At 43.5% G+C, this 20,503-nt stretch overlaps 1 protein-coding gene across 2 annotated transcripts in view; it reads left to right on the top strand.

Annotated features, from left to right (window-relative positions):
- Positions 1-20,503, top strand: part of Camsap1 (calmodulin regulated spectrin associated protein 1) — a 67,975-nt gene that overhangs the window by 12,541 nt on the left and 34,931 nt on the right. For both annotated transcript variants that reach the window (XM_038336472.2, XM_038336471.2), the window contains exons 2-3: positions 9,713-9,975; positions 10,659-10,820. In XM_038336472.2, coding sequence (XP_038192400.1) covers positions 9,713-9,975; positions 10,659-10,820 — 425 coding nt within the window. The remainder of the gene's footprint in view (positions 1-9,712; positions 9,976-10,658; positions 10,821-20,503) is intronic.

Raw genomic sequence — 20,503 nt, 5'->3', positions numbered from 1 at the left:
ACAATGTAAATATGGGATATGCAGGAGATCTGATATGTGACCCTGTGAAAGGGTCGCTCAACCCCCAAAGGAGTCTCAGCCACAGGTTTAGAACCACTGCAGTAGTATGATTAATCACATACCATCCTTCCTGGGCTCTTAAAATTGCTTTATTGTGAATTGAACTTCATCAGCTACATCTGTATAGAGGAAGAGGGTTTGGGACTACTTCAGTTTCAGATGTCCCTGGGTGTCTGGAAGCCAGTCCTGGCAGAAGAGGATAGAGGACATTGTAATCCTTTCTGATAATGTAACAGCTGCTGAAAGAGTTTAAAGATTTCTCCAGGAAATCCCATGACAGAGAAGGAATTACTGGAGGAGAAAGGTATCCTGGAGAGTGTTAACTTATGGCTCTGATAATTTACCTGAAACTTAAAGCTAATCCCACAGTGCTTAGTTCCCGGCTTTTCCTTTCTTTTTTTCTGTAAACTGTAATGTGGCTAAAGGGAAGGCTGAGAGAAACATATTTTCCTTTCCTCGTTTGGGTCTAAAACTTATATCTCCATTGACCAATTTCCATTTCTCAATTTTTTGGTAGAGAAACCAGCAGTGGACTTCAGATTCTACTAACACCATCTTCTTACTAAATACTGTTTGCATAATGTAGGTATATTTTTTTCTGCCCTACATCTGGGCTATACCCCTAATCATGGTGTATCTGTTTCCTTTTTATTTTGTTTTTTCATCCTTATCCCTTCCTTCCATCTGTCACTCCCTCCCTTCCTTGTTTCTTTTTGAGACTAGGTCTTGCAGTATTAAACTCAGGCTAGCTGCAAGTTGGTTTATCTTGCTGAATTAGAAGTGAATTTCTTGTGAACAGCATATTTGTTGTTTGAGATAGGGCCACTATTATGTAGCCTTGGCTGGTCTGAAACAAATTATGTATAGCAGACTGGCCTCGAACTCAAAGAGATACGTCTGCCTCTACCTCCCGAGTGCTGGGATTAAAGATGTGGGCCACTAGGCCCATGGTTCTGGTGTGGTAGTTTTGTTTGTACCGTGTTTCAGAGAAAATTCCAAAGGACAGTCTGCTATAGTTATCATAATGCTCATTTCTTCCTGCTATTTTTTCTTAATGCTTCATTTTCTTTCTCTTTGGAGTACTTACTTTAGCCATTTTCATATTTATTTTTTTATTTTACTTTTAAAAATTATTTTAGGGGGCTGGAGAGATGGCGCAGCGGTTAAGAGCACTGCCTGCTTTTCCAAAGGTCCTGAGTTCGATTCCCGGCAACCATATGGTGGCTCACAACCATCTGTGATGAGATCTGGCACCCTCCTCTGTTGTGTGGGCATATATGCAGACAGAATATTGTATACATAGTAAATAAATAAATAAATAAATATTTAAAAAGATAAAGATAATTAATAAAGATAATAAAGCCTTATTTATAAAAAAAATTATTATGGGAGGCAGAGACAAGTGGATCTCTGTGAGTTAGAGGCCAGTCTGGACTACAAAGTGAGTTCCAAGGAGGGGAGAAATATATATATATATATATATATATATATATATATATATATATATATAAAATTTGGTTGTGTGTATGTCGTGAACCACTCCCCTGCTTCATGTACAGGGAGGCCAGAAGAAAGTGTCAGATCTTCTGGAACCAGAGTTACAGTTGTGAGCCACCATATGACTTCAAGACTCAGGTACTCTGCAGTATCCAGTGCTCTTAACTGTTGAGCCATCTCTCCAGCCCTTGGTTGTCTGTGAGAGAGATGTGTGGGGGTGTGTTTGTGTTTGCCACTGTATATATGTGGATGTCAGAGACCGCTTACAGGAGTCGGTTCTCTTCTTTTATTATGGTGGGTTCTGGGGATGGAACTTAAGTCATCAGGCTTGGCTGCAAGCACTGTTGCATATTGACACCACAGCTTCAGATGACAGTCCCACTGTCACTGAATTCCCTCTACAAGTATGTCTTTCCTCTGCTTCAGAATTTCCTTTTTAGCTTTAGAAGTTTGAATATATGTCTTGGCTCAGATTCCTTTGGGTTTTCCTGATTCATGTTTTGCTCAATGTTTTTATGTTTTTGTTTGTTTTGTTTTGTTTTTCAAGGCAATGTTTCTCTGTAGCTTTGGAGCCTGTTTTGGAACTCGCTCTGTAGACCAGGCTGACCTCAAACTCACAGAGATCTGCCTGCCTCTGCCTCCCGAATGCTGGGATTAAAGGTGTACACCACCACCTTCTGACTCAATGTCTTAAAATCGTTGTATTTGGTAAAATTTCAGTCATTAATTTGCTCTGTACTCTCCTTGACGCCTTTTCCCCTGGGACTCTGGTGGACACCTCCTCTCCTGTAGCTCTGTCTCTTTTCTTCTTCCCCATTCTAGACTCCATCTTCTGCCTGTGGTTCAGATTGGATGGATGCTATTGATGTAAGCTTAAAACCAGCAATTCAGTCCTGGGCCATTGTCACCCTGCTGTTCAGCCTGTCCAGTGAGTTTCTAAATGTCTGTTGCTCTCCTTTTCATTTCTGTTTTAAAAAACTTTCTTTGCTGAACTTTTCTAGTTTGCTTCAGAGTTTAATTCCTGCAATCATTTTGTTCTGGCGACTTTCACATGTCAGAGATGTTTCAACACTTGCATGCTGGTGTGTGTCAGTTGGTCATCTTACTGAGTGGCAATTTCAGGTGATTCCTCATCATCTTAGTTATTGCGTGAGGAGCCAGGACTCTCAGACTGACTTTAACAGCCAGTCTCCTGTCAGGTTTGCCTGCAGCCTTGAGCTTCATTGTTGGCTCTGGTTATAATAAGTTCTGTGCCCCAGCCCTGTGCTTCTGGTTCAGTCTACTCATGGGCCTCCCTGCTGCTGTTGCTTAAGGGCAAGAGGAACTTCCCAGGCTGGGTAGGTGGGACGCTGCCTACAAGACTGCTGGTTATTTCACACAGTTCTGACAACTTATCAACCCATTTTATAGGACAGAGCTATGATTGGCCAGTGATAGGCAGGACCATTCCTTGATCTGGACTGCCTAATTATGCTTGCCTTTTCTTTGAGCCTAAATTTCATGTCAGTACCCTAAAGATGACTTAGAGGTCACTGGACCCCGCTATTCTTTCCAGTGTGATCACAATGAATACATTCTTTTCTGTCTGTCTCTGTCACTTGTACTATTAATTGGTGTATTGAGGACAGGTGGCCAAGGCTAGCTCGTTGGGGATGCCAGGGACCAGAATTATACCCAGAATCTCTGATAACAAGGTGATTCCCTTTACTGGAATCCTCAGCTGTATGGGGAGAGGAATTTCATGACCAGCGGGGAAGGAGAGTTATCTTCTCAGCCAGGTGTTTTTGGTGAGACCTTGTTTGTTGTGTTCCCTGGTCCATGTGTCTCTGACTTTAGGGAAAGGTGTCTCAGGATGGATATGGAGGCAGAGCACCTTTGCCCCACAGTGTCTCCATGTCCCCTGATTTATTGTTATCGGGGGCCTCCTCTTGATCCCCTCCTTCTAAGGCCCAGAAACTAGTTAGTTGCCTTGCCTGTTTTGCCTGTTATACTGGGAGTTTGCAAGCATCAGGCCTGCCCTTGGTGGGAGTACCCTTCAGTGAGATGTCCAAGCCTTGATTTTTTCAGGGTTTGTAGCTGCCTTCTACACAAAAGGGCAAGTAGGAATGGTCTATTGGCCTGGCCTGACAGGAATCCCTCTGGTACATTAAATAAAAAATATTTTTGCATTTGGATTCTGTTGGTGTGACTGTAGTGCTTTTTTGATGTGGGTTTCCTTTTTGAGTCTTGCTGGTATTTTTAATGGTTTCATAAATTTTACAAGGATTGGAAAATTCTCTGCAGTGTCTGCTTAAACATCCTTCTGCCATGTTTCTTCTCCCTTCTGGGCTTGCAGTTCCTTTCTGTGGTCTAACAACCATTGCCACTTGCTTTCTCCCATTGTCTTATTGTTCCTCATTATGGATACTTACTATTTGAAAATATGAAACTTATGCCCTGGCTGTGCTGAAGCATGCATGAGCAGCCCATATATGGCGGTTCTGTTGAACTTGTGCATGTTGGGTTGGTCTAAGTTGATGCTTGCTATCTACTCATCTTCATCTCTCAAGTGTCAAATCTTAATCTGCTTTCAACAGTTCATTTTATGAAACTGGTTCAGTCAGTATGTGTGTGTGTTGATTGTTGTTCTAGAGTTTCTATTTTGCTCTTTCTCTAGTCCATCACTTTTTTCTTTATTAAAAATACTTTTACTTTTCTACCTTGGGTGTTGTCCACAGTCAGCTAGTCTGTGGATGATCAGTTCTGTGGCTTTCTGTGGGTGCCTGAGCCTGACTTTCTTTGAGTTTGTGTATTTTAGGGTTTGCTAGGCTTCCTGAACTTCTTGAGCTGGCCTTGAACTCACCAAGATCCTCTTGTCTCAGCCTCTGTCTGCTGCTGTGTTAGAGCTTTCACAGTTGTTGCCATTCTAGTTGCAGTGGATTTAGCAAATAGATCTCTTGAGGTGGCCAGAACATTATTATACACACCTGATTGTAGTAGGCTTTCTCGGACCACCAGCCTGCAAATCATGACACACAAACTTATTAGTTATGAATGCTTGACCTTACCTTATGCTTGTCCCACTTAACCTGTTTCTCTTCATCTACATTTTGCCTTGGAGCTTTTTACTTTTCTTTCATTCTGTATGTCACTGCTTTCTCTGTGTCTGGTGGCTGGCTTGCCTGGGACGTCTCTTCTTTCTCCCTCCTTCTCTCTCTTCTATTTATTCTCTCTGCCTGCCAGCTCCTGCTTATCCCTCTACTGCCTAGCTACTGGCCATTCAACTTTTTTATTAGATCAGTCAGGTGCCTTAGGCAGGCAAGATGAAACAGTGACATCTTCACATAATTAAACAATGTAGCCCAAACACCTTTGCATAGCTAAAGTTTTAGTCCACAACACCCAACATCCCTTCCCTTCTGTTTTGGAATTTCTTCCCACTCTCTGAGGTCCCTCTCCTAGCCTCTTACTAGTAGCCCAGTCTGCACACCTGAGGCTACACTGTCCAGAGAGTTCATGGAACCTTCTTTCCCTTGGTGTGCCTGTTCCTGATGCTGCTGAGGCATGTTGATTTTGGTGGCTCTCCCCAAAATTTTTGGGTGGAATAGGGGTGGCCGTATAATTGCCAATGTCTCCTGATCACCTACTAGTTCCTTTGGCTTGTCTTCCTTGCCTGCCTAGCCCAGGATGGGCCACTAGTCTGACCTGCTCAGCTTCCATTCTCACTGTGCCCTCTTTCTGGGTGTTCATACATATCATACATAAATGCTATCTCTTTAATTTGTACTTCTGCTTCGCACATGTTGGCCTCTTCAGAATGCCGCCCCTGCCCCAAATAGCTGTGTCCTTTATGGATCTCCTCTTTCTGCCATGGCCATCTTCTGGGCCATAGTTCCTACTTCAGTGACAGGGCCTGTCACTGTGTCTGGCTGGTGTCCAGGCCTGCCTTCTACTCTAGGAAACAGCAGTGAACATTATTTCCTTATCCTCTTCTTTCCATTATTTCTCAATTCAACCTGTTCTAGTTTATCCTTTTTTGTGCTTCCAGAGTATATAAGCCCACTCAGTGCCCTGACAGTTGAAGGCACAGCATTCTCCTATTCTGTTCTATTCGCCATTCTGAACTGTGTTTCTTAAAATTATCTGATGAGAGTCATTATCTTTTTTTCTTGTTTGCCTAAGCTGGGCTCTCTGCATATTTCAGTGTGATGCTCCTTGTTATGGAAGTTGCCTACTGTTTTTTTTTCCTCTTTAGAGCCTCAGAGTGTTTGTCGAGGGTGATGGTCTTCTACCTCCTTTTGGTGGCCCATAGTGTTCATGCATTTCCAGTTCCTGTAGGTGCTCAGTAATTGTTCAATGTTTATAAACTGCTGTCTTTGCCTTTTATAGGGCAACAAGTCACCCAAAACACTCAGAAAACATTTACAATGATTTTGTATTATTTTTTAAAAATATTTTATCATTATTATCATCTTAAAATTATGTACGTGTGTGTGGGGGGGGTGTTGTTCATATGAGTATATTGCCACAGAGGCCAGAAAGGGTGTTGGAACTTTGCAGGCAAGTAGTTATAAGCTGCCCAATACAGGATCTGGGACTCATTCTTGATTCTGTAAGAGCAGTATGTGTTTTTAACCATTGAACCACTTCTCTAGCCCTAAATTGCTTTGTTTTAAGAATAGTTATTGACTGCTAGATATTAGAAGAACAGACATGTGCAAACATAGCTTCTGATACGAGCTGAGCCGAGTATTATCTAGAACAGTCATTGCACTGGTGGACTGGGAGAAGTAGGTGCTCCCTTTCTGAGCTAGGGACAGTTTCTGCCCTGAAGGGCCAGAAAGGGGGTACAGTTGCTGAGTGGGCTGTAGCACTTTATGGCTGGATGGGGGGAACTCACAAATTGTGGTGGATCTGCTGATCTGGGATTGCTGTCATGAATCTCAAGTGTACAGGAATGGTTATTGTTTTTTAGGATCTGATGTGCTGATTACATGAACCACCTGAGGCCCAAGGAAGCATTTCCATTTGGACACTTAGCCTGGCTGTTTTTTTTTTTTTTTTTTTGTCTTGCTAGTTTTCAAGTCCAGGATGTTTATGTCTTTATACTGTGGCTTGAGCTCCAGATCCTCCCTAGGTCTTCCCTTGTGTCGGTCAAAGGCTAGCTCTTGGTGTGCTTCTGTGGTGTCCTGTCTCTCCTTCTCTGCAACACAGAGAGACTCTGTAGGGTCCCTCCTGAGCTGTGCTATTTCTGCTCTCAGAAAGGAACCTTACTGGCTATCCAGGTGAGCTGGGAGAGTAGCTTGGACCAGCCGGTATGGCTTGCAGTATTCTAGACATCACATGGATGTCATGTAGGTGATTCAGAGGAGGTAGCTGGGGCTAGTATACATGTTAGGATAGACATAAATCCATGGCTTTTCAGGTCTCAAGGTGGGTAAAGTCCCCCAGAGGTGAAGTCAGATGTGTTCTTGGAATTTTTGAACATGCAAGAAGAACCTGGACAGAGCTTGAGGTATGGGCTGAAAGTTAGGTGAGGGGTAGTAGCTCTTGCTGGGAGCCCTGGTAGCGAGGTACTGCTACTAGGGACTTAAAGAAGGTGTAGGCCTAAGAGGACTCTTGTCTATTTTCCTGGCAGCAGCACAAACTTGGGGTTTGGGCTCCCTAGCTCAGAACCTTGCTTGATTTTTACCAGTATAGAACCAGATCCCACAGTTTCTGATGGTGAGATCTGTGCCTCTCAGTTCTATTCCATGGGACTCCTCACTCGAGTGTGGTGTGGCTCGTCCCCTCTTTCTGTGCTCTACACATGGCACTGCAGCTCTGTCCTCAGTCATCTGACCAGGCAAGCAGAGGCCTTCCCATGTGGAGTACCCAGGGCTCATCCTTTTATTACCACCACTCTCTGTTTAGTGTTAGAACTGTAGATGGCTTCAGAATAGGATGCTACCCAGTGTAGTCGTCCCGTATGGGATTTGGCGTCCTCTAAGCCTGGGCAGCGAGCACTGGTGCACAGCCCTGTTCACTACTTTGTTTGTTGTAGTGACCAAATCCTATATGCACAACGGAGCTTCAAAACTAAAGTGCTGTGTAAACTCTAGCCATGTTGTTAAGAAATAAGAATCAAAAATGAAGTCGGGATTGTGGAGCGGGGCTGGCAGTGGGTAAATGTGCTTGTCATATAAGCCTAACAATATGAGTTCTGGATCCCATGTAAAGGTAGAAGGAGAGAGCCAACGTTACAGGGTTATCCTGTCTTTCACACTCATGCAGTAGCTTGTATGCACTCCCTCATATGTATATACAATAATAAATTTAGAAAACGGTTGTGAAACAATAACACGGGTCTAGAGACCAGTATTAGACCCGGGCCTAAAAAAAATAGTACCTATCAGAAACAAACAAAGAAGAGAGCAGAGAAAGGATGCTGGGGCAGGGGAGGTAGCTTCTGAGAGCTGACCTTTTCTCACTGTGGTGGCTAGAGCTGGCATAGGGCTAGAGGAGTTTGGATGTTTTCCTGTTAGGGTTACTATTGCTCTGATGAAGCACCATGACCAAAAGCAAGTTGGGGAGGAAAGGGTTTATCTGGCTCACACTTCTGTGTCACTGTTCATCATGGAAGGAAGTCAGGACAGGAACTCAAACAGGGCAGGGACCTGGAGGCAGGAACTGATACAGAGATCATGGAGGGGTGCTGTTCACTGGCTTCCTCCCCATGGCTTGCTCAGTCTGCTTTCTTACAGCCCCAGCACCAACTGCTCAGGGGTGGCACCACCCACAATGGACTAATCAATCACTAATTAACAAAATGGACCAGGCGAGGTGGTGGTGGTGGCACTTCCTTTAATCCCAGGACTCAGGAGGCAGAGGCAGGCAGATCTTTGTGCATTTGAGGCCAGCCTGGTCCACAGAGCGAGTTCCAGGGCTGCACAGAGAACCCCGTCTTGGGGAAAAAATAAAAGAAAGACAATGGACCGGGCGCACATCTTTAATGCCAGCACTTGGGAGGTGGAGGCAGGTGGGTGGCAGATCTCTGAGTTCAAGGCCAGCCTGGTTTATGTAGTGAATTAGAGGACAGCCAATGAGATTAAAAAAAAAAAAAAGAAAGAAAGAAAAAAAGAAAGAAAGAAAATGCCCTAGAGACTTGCCTGCAGTCTGACCTAATGGAGGCTTTTTCTCAATTGAGGTTCCCTCCTCTCAGGTGATTTTAAGTTGTTGATACAAATCAGCTAGCACAAATGTCCATGGATTGTGGGGTGATTGTTTCTAATATATTTCTACCCATTTATTTGAATGCCCTTCTTGGTGATGGCAGCTTTCTAAACTCTCCAGGAGGTAAGGATATTTGAGAGGACCAAACTCAAAGGTCTGGGGCCCTGGGTAAAAGAATGAGATTCTTCTTCAGGACTTTGTGCTTTCTACAAAGGATAGGTTTTAGTATCTTACAAGTGGTGCAAAGAGGATACAGAATCAGTGTAGCACACTTGGCCCCCTGGCCATGTGTCTGCTGTAGGCAGTGAGTACATGAGAGACCAGATTGCAGTTGGTTCCTGTCTCTTTTGACATTGGACATGTCACATCTTTTTTTCATGCCTCATTTTCTTGTCTGTAATGTGGGCACATTAGTCATTAGTCTTGATCAGTAGAATTATGATTAAATAGTGTGCTGCCTGAAGCAAAGTGAAAGCTGGGTGCCTTTGTTCTGTTGTTACAGTGCACCAGATTTGACTCATTTCCTAAAGAGGAGGCTGTTGGGTCTCTGCTGTTACCTGGATCTTGATTTTGAAAGAAGACACACAGAGCTCCCTCCCCAGAACTAATGCCACTGTGCTCACAGCCTCCTTATTCAGGGGTCACCAGATGATGCATCATCTCAGCCCTGTTGCATATTGGTTTCCTTTGAGCCCACTAAGACCCCAGGACTTTTGCGTTGTGTCCCACCATCATTCAGGTGATGGTGGAAGTTCAAAATGCCTCGTATTGCCTCTGTTGTGCAGATGCTAATGGGACTGTCAATTGGCGCTGGACCTTGGTGTGTTGATTGTCACCTGGTCATTGGGCTGCACCTTGGCTGACATTGTGCTGGAAGGTGCTCCTTTGTGTGTTCTCATCCATCTGGTGATGCTCCAGACTGGATTGTGCATGTCCACTCACCCAGTGCTCTTTTCTGCTATAGACAACATCCCTGAGGACCTCAGAGATCCTTTTTACATCGACCAGTATGAGCAGGAGCACATTAAGCCACCCGTCATCAAACTTCTCCTGTCGAGTGAGCTCTATTGCCGTGTCTGCAGCCTCATCCTAAAAGGGGACCAGGTGGCTACCTTACAAGGACACCAGTCTGTCATTCAGGCCCTGTCCCGGAAGGGCATCTATGTGATGGAGAGTGATGATACCCCTGTGACAGATGCTGACCTCAGCCAGGCACCTATTAAGATGGTAAGTGTCTGACAGGCATTCCTTCTGTTCCCTTGGCTGAGCAGGCAAGACTCAGTGCCCTGCTGTTAGGTGACAGATGGTGAGGTCTGTCCATGTACATTAGTGGTCCTTAGTGACATGCGTATATTTTAAAGAATGCCACCATTCTGGAAAGAGCAGCTTGCTTCTGGTTCTTCTCACTGTGACTCAATGAAGTGTGATGATGTAAATGTGGTGGGGCACACCACTGTGGAGCCTTTCGGTTGGATGGCTATACTAACCAAAATCAGTTGCCTTGTCCTCAGAGCTTCTGCCTGGTCCCTAGTCCACTATGTCTTTGCATTGCTTTTGTTAACTTGTTCCCTGGCGTTTTGCATGGCGTAGCTTTTTTCACTCACTTTAAGGATGGCATGTTGTGGGTGAAGAGAAAGTTCTGAAGAGACCGAAGGTAGGGTGATACAGAAGAGCGCCCTGTTGGCATTCCAGAGCCTTAGGAAGCAGAGGGAGGGTACAGCCTCTTCCCACAGCTTTTCCAGGGCTACAGAGGAAGCTTATAGTCTGCTGGTAAGAAATGAAGACCCTGGACCACTATTGCAGTCTAGAACAGTGCCCAGCCAGTGTTGTTCTTTGTGGGGAAGCCAAGGCGGAAAGTTTTTTTGCATTGGGATCTGGTTTAGGGTACTGACTGCTGCCTCTGTCCCCAGAGTGCCCACATGGCAATGGTGGATGCCCTGATGATGGCCTATACTGTGGAGATGATCAGCATTGAGAAGGTGGTGGCCAGTGTCAAGCGATTTTCTACATTTAGTGCTTCAAAAGAGCTTCCGTATGACCTCGAGGATGCCATGGTATTCTGGATCAATAAGGTGAGTGCCTGTCTAGCTCTCTCTTGATCAAGAGCTGTCTGCTTCTTGTTCCCCTTGCTGGGACTTAGGCATTAGGACTTGTCATTTAGGATTGCCTTATGCTGTATCCAGCTAGGTGTCCAGTAGTTTAGCAGACAGTCCTCACTCTTGAGCACTGAGAGTAGAGCAAGATGGGTTTATGTGTGGAAATTTACATATATGTGTAGTGACAGCTAATGAGGTTTCATTTTTATCTGAGATACTTGTATGTAGTACTTGATCATGATCTTTGCCAATAATTATTGGGGAGGGATCAATGTTCTTGTGTATTTCTGTGTTTGAGTGATTGGTTGATTTTTATCAGTGTATACATGTGTATACATACGTACTTATGCATGCCTGTGGAAGAAAACCTCAGGTGTTGCTCATTGTCTTCCACCTTGTTTGAGACAAAATCTTTGGATCTCCACCTCCCATTTTACTGTAGGAACACAGATTTCAAACACTTGCTACTGTGTGTGGGGTTACATACTGTGCTGACTATAGGGGCATTGTGCCCCAAGATAGAGTCATTTTGGAAGAGAAGACTTCACTTGGAAAAATACCCCCACTAGATTGACCTGAGGGCAAGCCTTTAGTGTGTTTTCTTGATTGATGGTTAATGTGGGAGATTCTAGTGATTCTTGGTGCTATAAGAAAGCAGGCTGAGCAAGCCAGTGCTGCCAGGAGGTAGCATGCTTTCATGGCCTCTGCTTTAGTTTTTCCAGGTTCTTGCCCTGACTTCCATCAGTGATGTACTGTTACCTGGAAGTATAAGAAGAAATAAATACTTTCCTTCCCAAGTTGCTTTTGATCATGGGGTTTTAGCGTAACAATAGAAATTATAACTAGGGGCTGGAGAGGTGACTCAGTGGTTAAGAGCACTGGCAGTTCTTTCAGAGGACCTGGGTTCACTTCCCAGCACCCACATAGTAGCTTACAACTGCCAGTAGCTCTACCTCTAGGGAATCTGACACCCTCGCAAAAATAGCAATGCACAGAAAGTAAAAATCATTTTAAATAAAAAAGAAGAAACTATGACTAAAATACATAGTTTTTGGGGATCTGATTTGGTTGTTTATGCTTGCTTAGCAAGTATTTTACCTACCTATTGCATCTTACCACCTTACTACCATCCTGCATCTCTGTTAGGGTTTCTGTCACTGTGAAGAGACACCATGACCACAGCAACTCTTATATTTATTTATTTTATTTTATTTTATTATTATTATTATTTTTTTTTTTTTTTTGGTTTTTCGAGACAGGGTTTCTCTGTGGCTTTGGAGCCTGTCCTGGAACTAGCTCTTGTAGACCAGGCTGGTCTCGAACTCACAGAGATCCGCCTGCCTCTGCCTCCTGAGTGCTGGGATTAAAGGCGTGCGCCACCACCGCCCGGCTCACAGCAACTCTTATAAAGGAAAGCATTTAATTGGGGTGGCTTACAGTTTCAAAGATGTAGTCTGTTATCATCATGGTGTAACATGGTGGTATGCAGGAAGACATGGTGCTGGAGAAGGAGCTGGGTGTTGTACATCTTGACTCACGGGCAACAGGAAGTAGTCTGAGACTCTGGGTGTGACTTGAGCATATGTGAGACCTCAAAGCCTACCTTTACAATTCCTCCGACCAAGCCATACTTACCACAACAGAGCCACACCTCCTAATAGTACCATTACCTATGAGCTAATGGGGGCCAATTACATTTAAATTATCCCTCCCCCCCTTTTTTTTTGGAAAAAGGTAACCTGGGTTGGCCTTGAACTTGCTGTGTAGCTGAGGATGACCTTGAACTCCTGCCTCCCTTGAACTGCCTCCCAGGTCCTGGGGCAGACATGCAGACACACAACATCATGTCAGGCTACATACATATTTCAAGTAAATATATTTTTTGCCTTCTGATTTGTACTTGTTAGACATAATGTGCTGATTTGAGATTACGAAAATTATGCACACTGTCATGTAGCCCTCCATTTCTGTCCCTTGTTCTTGGGTCACAGACATATTGGCATTCCACCATTAGATTTAAATTACTGTGTTTTGGTATCTGCGTATACAACCATATTCCTGTTCTAGGACCACAGTTTGTTTTTCTTGCTTCAGTTTTCATAAACATCATTCTTAACTAATATTTGTATTTCATGGTTTTCTATTTCTTTAGCATTTCCACAGCAACTTATAGTCCTTATTTACTTGTTTTCCCTGGTGTGGCTTCTCTGGTGGTTGCTAGATTGTAGGCTTTTTCCTTGGTCAGAGTCATCAGATGCAGTGTGTTTTCTGGCTAAATGGTCTCTCCACTCTGCATCCAGGATGAATTGTCCAGCATCCAGCAAAGTGGAGCTCTCTTGTAACCTTCACTACATTTGTGTATTCTTAGAGTCTTCTCTACAACTTTACAGGGGCCTCATAAGCTTCAGCGTTGAGGTCTGTATATAGTGTATTGAGTTTTTTCCCTTGTGGCATCCCTCTCGGATCCTGTCTTCCTCTAGCTTAGATAGTCTGCCTGCATTTCTGCCATCTTGGACTCCTTTTCTCCTCCTAGCTTGAGGTGTAGTCGATACAGCCTTTCTGCAGAGTCGCCCCCTCTACTGTGATTGAACATCTTGGGTGGAAAATCTGGCACAGGACTACAGCTGATCAGGTGTATATCATTTTGGTTCTTTGTGCTGAAGGTGGCCTGAATCATCTCTGGTGGTCACTTAGGGTTTCCTTACCTCCTAGATGTTCTGAGTTGTACCATGGCCCATATTTCTGGGGCTCTGGTGTGTGTGTTACATGTTATATGCATATATGTGTTTGCATGTGTATACATGTGTATATGTGCATATGTAAGCAAGAGGTCAAAAGTTGTAAGTATCTTGCCACCCAAGTTTTTTTTAACTAGGGGCCCACACTGAATGGATTGCTCCCTAATTGGCTAGAGTGTGTGGCCATTTGTCTTGGGTCATCCTATCTCCATCTCAAGAGCTGAGATTTATTGATTGTTGATTGATTGATTGATTGGTTGGTTGGTTGGTTGGTTGTTGGGTGCTGGGAATCTGAACTCGGGTCTTCATGCTTGCACAGCAAGCACTTTACTTCCTGAATCCTCATCTCCATGATTTTACTCATGCCTGTGATTTAAAACTCACTGTATTGAAACATAACTTATGAACCATGCCACGTGTGGACATGGTTCCTTGCATTTTAACAAGTGATGATATCTTTTAAATAGCCACCACAGTCAAGGCAGTTTTTCTGTCATTCGTAGAATGCTGCCTTGGGCTCCTTTGCAGCCAGCCCCTCCCCCAGGCCCAGACTCATACCCATCTGCTTTTATCTTTCTATCAATCTGTCTGTCTAATTTTATGTGCATTGGTGTTTTGCCTGTATGTACGTCTGTGATGGTGTTGAATTTCTTAGAACTGAAGTTACAGACAGTTGTGAACTGCCATATGGATGCTGGGAATTGAACCCAGGTCCTCTGGAAGAGCAGTTAGTGCTCTTAACCACTGAACCATCTCTCTACCTGTTTCCCCCATCTGCTTTCTTGATGGGATTAGTTTTGCTTCATCCAGGTTTTGCTTATAATGTTATTGTAACTTCTTTCACTGCACCAAATGTAGCTGTAAGTAGTTTGGTTCTGTTTATGCCTTGTAGAATTTCTTTATGTGATTGTGTCATGATTTGTCATTCACCTGCTGAGGGACCTGCAGTTTTTGTCTATTTTGAATAAAGCTGCTGGGACATTTGGGTGTGTGTCTCTGGATGCTGATACTCTTTCTTTGAGTAAATACTTAGTAGCATTGCTGGGTCAGATGAGTGTATTTTAACATTCTTGGTTAAATTGTTTTTACAGAGTCTCACTAGACCAGGCTGGCCTTAGTCTCACCAGTTGCCTCTGACATCAGGTGCTGGAACTAAAGACATATTCCACACCCAACATTTAGTTAAGTCTTTAAAAAAAATGCTAGAATATTTTCTAAGTGAACACCTTTTTAAACTCAGGGACAGGATAGAAATCTTTTGGCTGTCACTGTTAATCAGTACTTGATCAGTTGGTCTTTGATTTGGGGCCATTTGTGTGGCTGTGTAGTAGAATCTCTTGTGTTTACTGATGTTTATATTTTTGCAAATCCTTATTTGGATATTTTACACAACTTTTATTTATTTTGTTTATATGTTTGAGATAGGGTCTTACTTTGTAGTTGAAGCTGCCTTGGAACTCTGTGAAGCCTAAGCTGGCCTTGAGCTTTCTGTCTTCCAGCCTCAGTCTCTTGAATGTTGTGATTACAACTGAGTTCTTAACTGGGTTGTATGTCTTAATCTAGTTGTAAGAGTATGTGTACCTTGTTAGGACTGTCTGTTGTGATTTTCTTAGTCTTGGCTTCTTACCATTTCTTAGTAATTGCTGTACCAAAGCAAAGGTTTCTGGAGTTTTGAAGCCCAGTTTACATTTTTCTTGCTAAGTGTTTTCTGCACTGCCCCAAGATTCAAGGATTTGCTCCCTTGCTTCCTTCTAGTGGCCTTTTTCTCTTGCCTTGAGCTTTCTGATGCACCTTGAGTTTATTCACTGTGCAAGAGGAGGGACGGGATGAAATCTACCTTCTTTTTGTACAGAGAGCAGTTAGAGTTTCCCCGTAGCAGAGATTTTTCTTTCCTCTGCATGCTACTGTGGCAGCGGCTCCGTTGGGACCCATTTGAGCTGCACATGGGAGTCTGCCTCTAGGTGTCCTTGTCTGTTGAACTGTGTGACTAGTTCCATGGTCACTTGAGGGGAGTGCAGCTTATGCAAACAGTAGAATGTAATAATGACTTGAATTTTGACGACACATGTCTTTGAACTGGATTCTTATTTATTAAAAAAAGAATTGTTTCAGCTCTAGTAGGTTATCTGCATGTCCTCACGAATTTTTAGAATCAACTTGTTCGTTTCTACAAAAGCACTTGGAGGGATTTTTATTGGGAATCCATTGAATTGAGATCAGTTTGAGGGGACATGGATGTGTTACCCTGTTGAGGAATGCAGTCATTGTCCTTTTCATGAAATTTATCCCCAGAATTTCAGTGTTTTGAGTTGTGTTGCAAGTGGTGTTTCTTAGTTCCATTTCCAGTTGCTTGTTGCTAATCTACAGAAGCACAATTTAAAAACCGTTTTCCCTTATGGAATTGGCTAGGACCTCTTGTAGAATGTGGAGTTGAAGAGGTAGAAGGTGACATTTTGTTTGTCCCTAATCCTCAGGACCCAGATGGTGGTCTGCAGTTATCTTCTGAGTATTACATGTCTCTGCTATTTAATATTTATTTTCTTCTTTTACCTTTATCTTCTTTTTTGTTTCACCTTTAATTAATTAATTAATTTGTTAATTTATTGCGACAGAGTTTCTCTGTGTAACAGGCCTAACTGTCCTGCAACTTGCTTTGTAGACTAGCGTGGCCTCCAACTCTGCCTGCCTCTGCCTCCTGAGTGTTGGAATTAAAGGCATGTGCCACCATGCCTGTCTAGCACAACAATGCCTGGCTTATCTTAAATTTATTTTTTTAGAGACAGGTTCTAATTCTTTAGCCCAAGCTGCCCTTCGAGTTCCCAGCATTTCTGCTGTGTCCTAGCCTCAGTGTTCGCCTCTTGATTGTTACTCGCACATAGCAGCCGAGCATATTTATGCAGTGATGTTTAGCACCATGTAATGGTCGGATCCAGTTAGCATATCTATAATGCCAAGTATTCATCTTCTTTAGGCTGAGAGAAGATGGACCTTGTTTCTAGGGGCTGGGCAAGTAGAACAGCAGGCAGAGATGCTTGTCTAGTGTGCAGGAAGCCTTGGGTTCTATTCTCAGCACTAAAAACAAAAGCAAAATTAAATGTTTCAGCTGTTGGAAGCATTACACACTCTCTGCATACATTGTTAAGGTAGAAGGTTAGCTTCTTCAGACTTGAACTCGCTTCACCTGTGTGAGGCCATGAGGTGGTGCAATCCCCTCGAGCAGTGCTTTGCTTTGTCTCATGGACTTACCAATGCTGCACTTCGTCATTCCCTTTATTTTGTTTCATTTGTGGTTTCTTGTTTTATCAGTGGGCTATCTGAAAAGACTTGTTTGATTTTTAATATTTGGAGGGAATTTATTCCAGACACAGTTTTGTATTTTGGGCTTTATTTTTTAAAGATTAATTCTTATTATTTTTATTATGTATCTGCTAGGGGTGGGGGTGGGGCATGTGCATGCGAATGCAGGTACCTGCTCAGGCCAGAGGTATAGGATCCCTGGAACTAGAGTTACAGGTGGTGGTGAGCCACTCTTAAGTGGGTGCTAGAAACCATTACTCAGATCCTTAAAGAGCAGTATCTGCTGTTAACTGACGAGCCATCTCTCCAGCCCCTGCTTTTTGATTTCTAGTTTAATTTGGTGGTATGGTTTGAATCCCCTGGGGTGACTGAGTCCCCTTGGCAGCTAGTGGTACCTTCACTAGCTACAGTCTTCCTGCTCCTGAGGGTCGCTCTCTAGGGGAACAGGAGCTGCAGTGTTGTCCACTTCATGCTTCATTTTGTCAGCTCTGCTCTTCACAGGTTCAGTCTGTTACTAGGGTTTGCACATTTTTACGATTAACCCCTAGTCTTTAAGCTGTGTCTATCAAAAGTGAGAAATAGCCCTTTTCCCCAGAGGCTTTCTGCGTTTAGAACCCAGTATTTTTTTCCAGCTGCCTTGTGAGCAGTATTGTTGTGCCTGTGCTATACCTCTTTCCTTCTTTGTACTTGTTTTGTGTGTGTGTGTCTGTGTGTGTGTTTTTCTCATTATATAGCCTGGCTTGCCTCAAACTCGTTATGTAGACCAGGCTGGCCCCAAACTCAATAGAATCCACCTGCCTCTGTCTCGTGAATGCTGGTATTAAAGGTGTGCACCACTGTACCCAGCCCTTTTGCTCTGCTGTCTTTTTGTTTAAGTGGATTCTTGAGCACACTGAAGTTAGCCATCCTCATTTATTCATTTGATAGCCTCTGACTTGTATTAGAGTGTTTAGACCAGTTAGATTAGTGTTATTGTCCATGTGTCAGAATTTTACCATCTGGCCTGATGTCTGGTTATCTCATCTTTTTTTTTTAACCTTCCCTCCTTTCTTTCTTTGGGTTACCTGTAGTTCTCCAATATTTCATAGGGATTGCTGTAGGTTATGACGTGCATTGTTAGGTTGCCAGGGGCTACTGTGACCAGAGTGATGTATTCACGGTAATAGGAGACATATTCTTCTAGGAGTCTGTCGTTGTCTAATTCATTTTCTGGCAACCCCACCCAGTTAGTTCTTTTATTTTTAGCAGTCATTTGTTTATTTTGTTTTCTGTTATTTTGTACTAGCTGTGGTTGTTGCTGTGGAGGCTGCTGCTGACCAATGCTTTCTGGTTCTTGTGCCCTTCCTGGTTGTGAAGAAACAGCAGTTCACAAAGACCATGTGGTGTCCACACTGCAAAAAGACAAAGAGTCTTGATATTTTAAGAAGATATTCTCTTTGTTGGAGGGGCATTGAATATTGTAAGTGCAGGTGCACAATGAGACCAGAGGAAGATGTCTGTTACTTGTTCTCTTCTTTCCTTATCCCCATGTCACAGGGTCTCTCACTGAACCTGGAAACACCATGGTTTTGGCTAGACTGGTTGGCCTACAGTGATCCTCTTCTCTTTGCCTCCCACAGTGTTGGGGCCACATGTACTGTTGGCCTGTACTACGTGTACTATGGTACTATGCACTATGAGACAGTTCTCGAATTGGGCAAGGGCTTGGAGATTTAAACATACACACACAGACAGTGACACAGGTCTTTCTTGAAGTAAGAATGTCCCCTTTATTGTGTTCAGGGCAGCTCATATGGTGCTCTGGCCACGCCCCAGCTCTCAGGATCTTTCATCTGCAGACCCATCAGAAAGCACTCCCCTGCCATCAGGGTCTCATGCTTAGAGCAGCTGCAGGCTGCTCAGAGCAGAAGAAAACAGGTTGTTGACAGGAAATTCAGGGTCTGGTGGTCTGCAGCCATAGGTGCACCTAGTCATGCTCAGCTTTTTAAAAAAGATTTATTTATTATGTATACAACATTGGACCTCCATGTATGCCTAAATGCCAGAGGAGGGCATCAGATCTCATTACAGATGGTTTTGAGCTACCATGTGGTTGCTGGGAATTGAACTTAGGACCTCTGGAAGAGCAGCCAGTATTCTTTTTTTTTTTTTTTTTTTTTTTGGTTTTTCGAGACAGGGTTTCTCTGAAGCTTTTTTAGAGCCTGTCCTGGAACTAGCTCTTGTAGACCAAGCTGGCCTCGAACTCACAGAGATCCGCCTGCCTCTGCCTCCCGAGTGCTGGGATTAAAGGCGTGCGCCACTACCGCCCGGCTAGCCAGTATTCTTAACTACTGAGCCATCTCTCCAGCCCAAGAAATTACATTTTATCTGTCTGTATATAAAAGTATGTGTGCTTGTGCTAATGGTGCCATATGGAGGTCAGAGGACAACTTGTGGAAGTTGATTCTCTAATTCTACTATGTGGGTCCCAGGGATTGAACTCGGATTGTTAGGCTTGGTAGCAAGTGTCTTTACTCACTGAGCCTTCTTGCCAACCAACTTCCACCTTCCCCCTCTTTCAACACTGGGACTTACTGAGCCATCTCCCTAACTTGTATATATTTTTATTTACTTTTGGTTTGTTTGCTTGCTTGCTTATTTATTGATTGACTGACTGACTGATTAATTGATTCAGGGTCTCTCTATAACTCTGGCTGTCCTAGAACTCACTCTGTAGATCAGGCAAGTTTTGAACTCACAGAGATCTGTCTGCCTTTGCTTCCCAAGTGCTTGGATTAAAGGTGTGTGCCTATATTTATATCTTGAAATGGGGTATCACATATCCCAGGCTAGTCTCATACTGGTTATTGTTATGTAGTTGAAGATGAATTTGAACCACTAGTTCTCTTGCCTTCATACCCCAAGGGTTATACCTAGTTTTATGTGGTACCAGGAATTGAACCTAGGGCCTTGTGAATATTAGACACTCGACTGACTGAGTTATACTAATCCCTCCCTTTTTTAAGAGACAGGATTTTACTATTCTAGGTTAGCCTGGAACTCACTATGTTGCTCAGACAGGGCCTCAAGCTCTCAGCAGTCTTACCTCAAACTCCCAAGTGCTAGGATAAGCACTACCTTGCCTAGCTTAGCTTTGCTCTTGTGTGATCCCTAGCTATCTCAGATTTCTAGGTGTCCCTGGGTCCCACTTGGAGAACTGGCTGTACCTGCACATTTCCAGCTGCAGTTTCCTTCTCACCTAGTAACTCCTGTAGTGGTTTTTATAGACTAGGTGTGAATTCACTGAGCCTTGGCTTTTTGGAAGAGACTTAATAGACATTTTTTTCAGGTGCTACTACAACTGGATATAGACAGTGGTTGGCAGCACCTGTCTTTGGGTAAGGGGAGGCACTGGGGGCTGAGATAACAATTCTTGCCCCAATTATATTTTTTTTAAAAGTCAATACCTATTCTCATGGTCAGCTTTACTTCCCCCTCAGAATGTGGGGTGTATGTCTTGTATCCTCCCTTCCCCTCCTGTCTGTCTCTCAGCCCACTCCACCCTAGCTGCTATGCCGTGGTTATTCTTCTTGATTCTGAAAATAATGTATGTTTTTCTTTAAAATACAAAATTAATTTACATTT

The sequence above is a fragment of the Arvicola amphibius genome, chromosome 7 (assembly GCF_903992535.2).
Source record: "Arvicola amphibius chromosome 7, mArvAmp1.2, whole genome shotgun sequence".
NCBI classification, from domain to species: domain Eukaryota; kingdom Metazoa; phylum Chordata; class Mammalia; order Rodentia; family Cricetidae; genus Arvicola; species Arvicola amphibius.
Note: the sequence above shows the minus strand (reverse complement) of the source record. Positions and strands in the feature narration are given on the sequence as shown.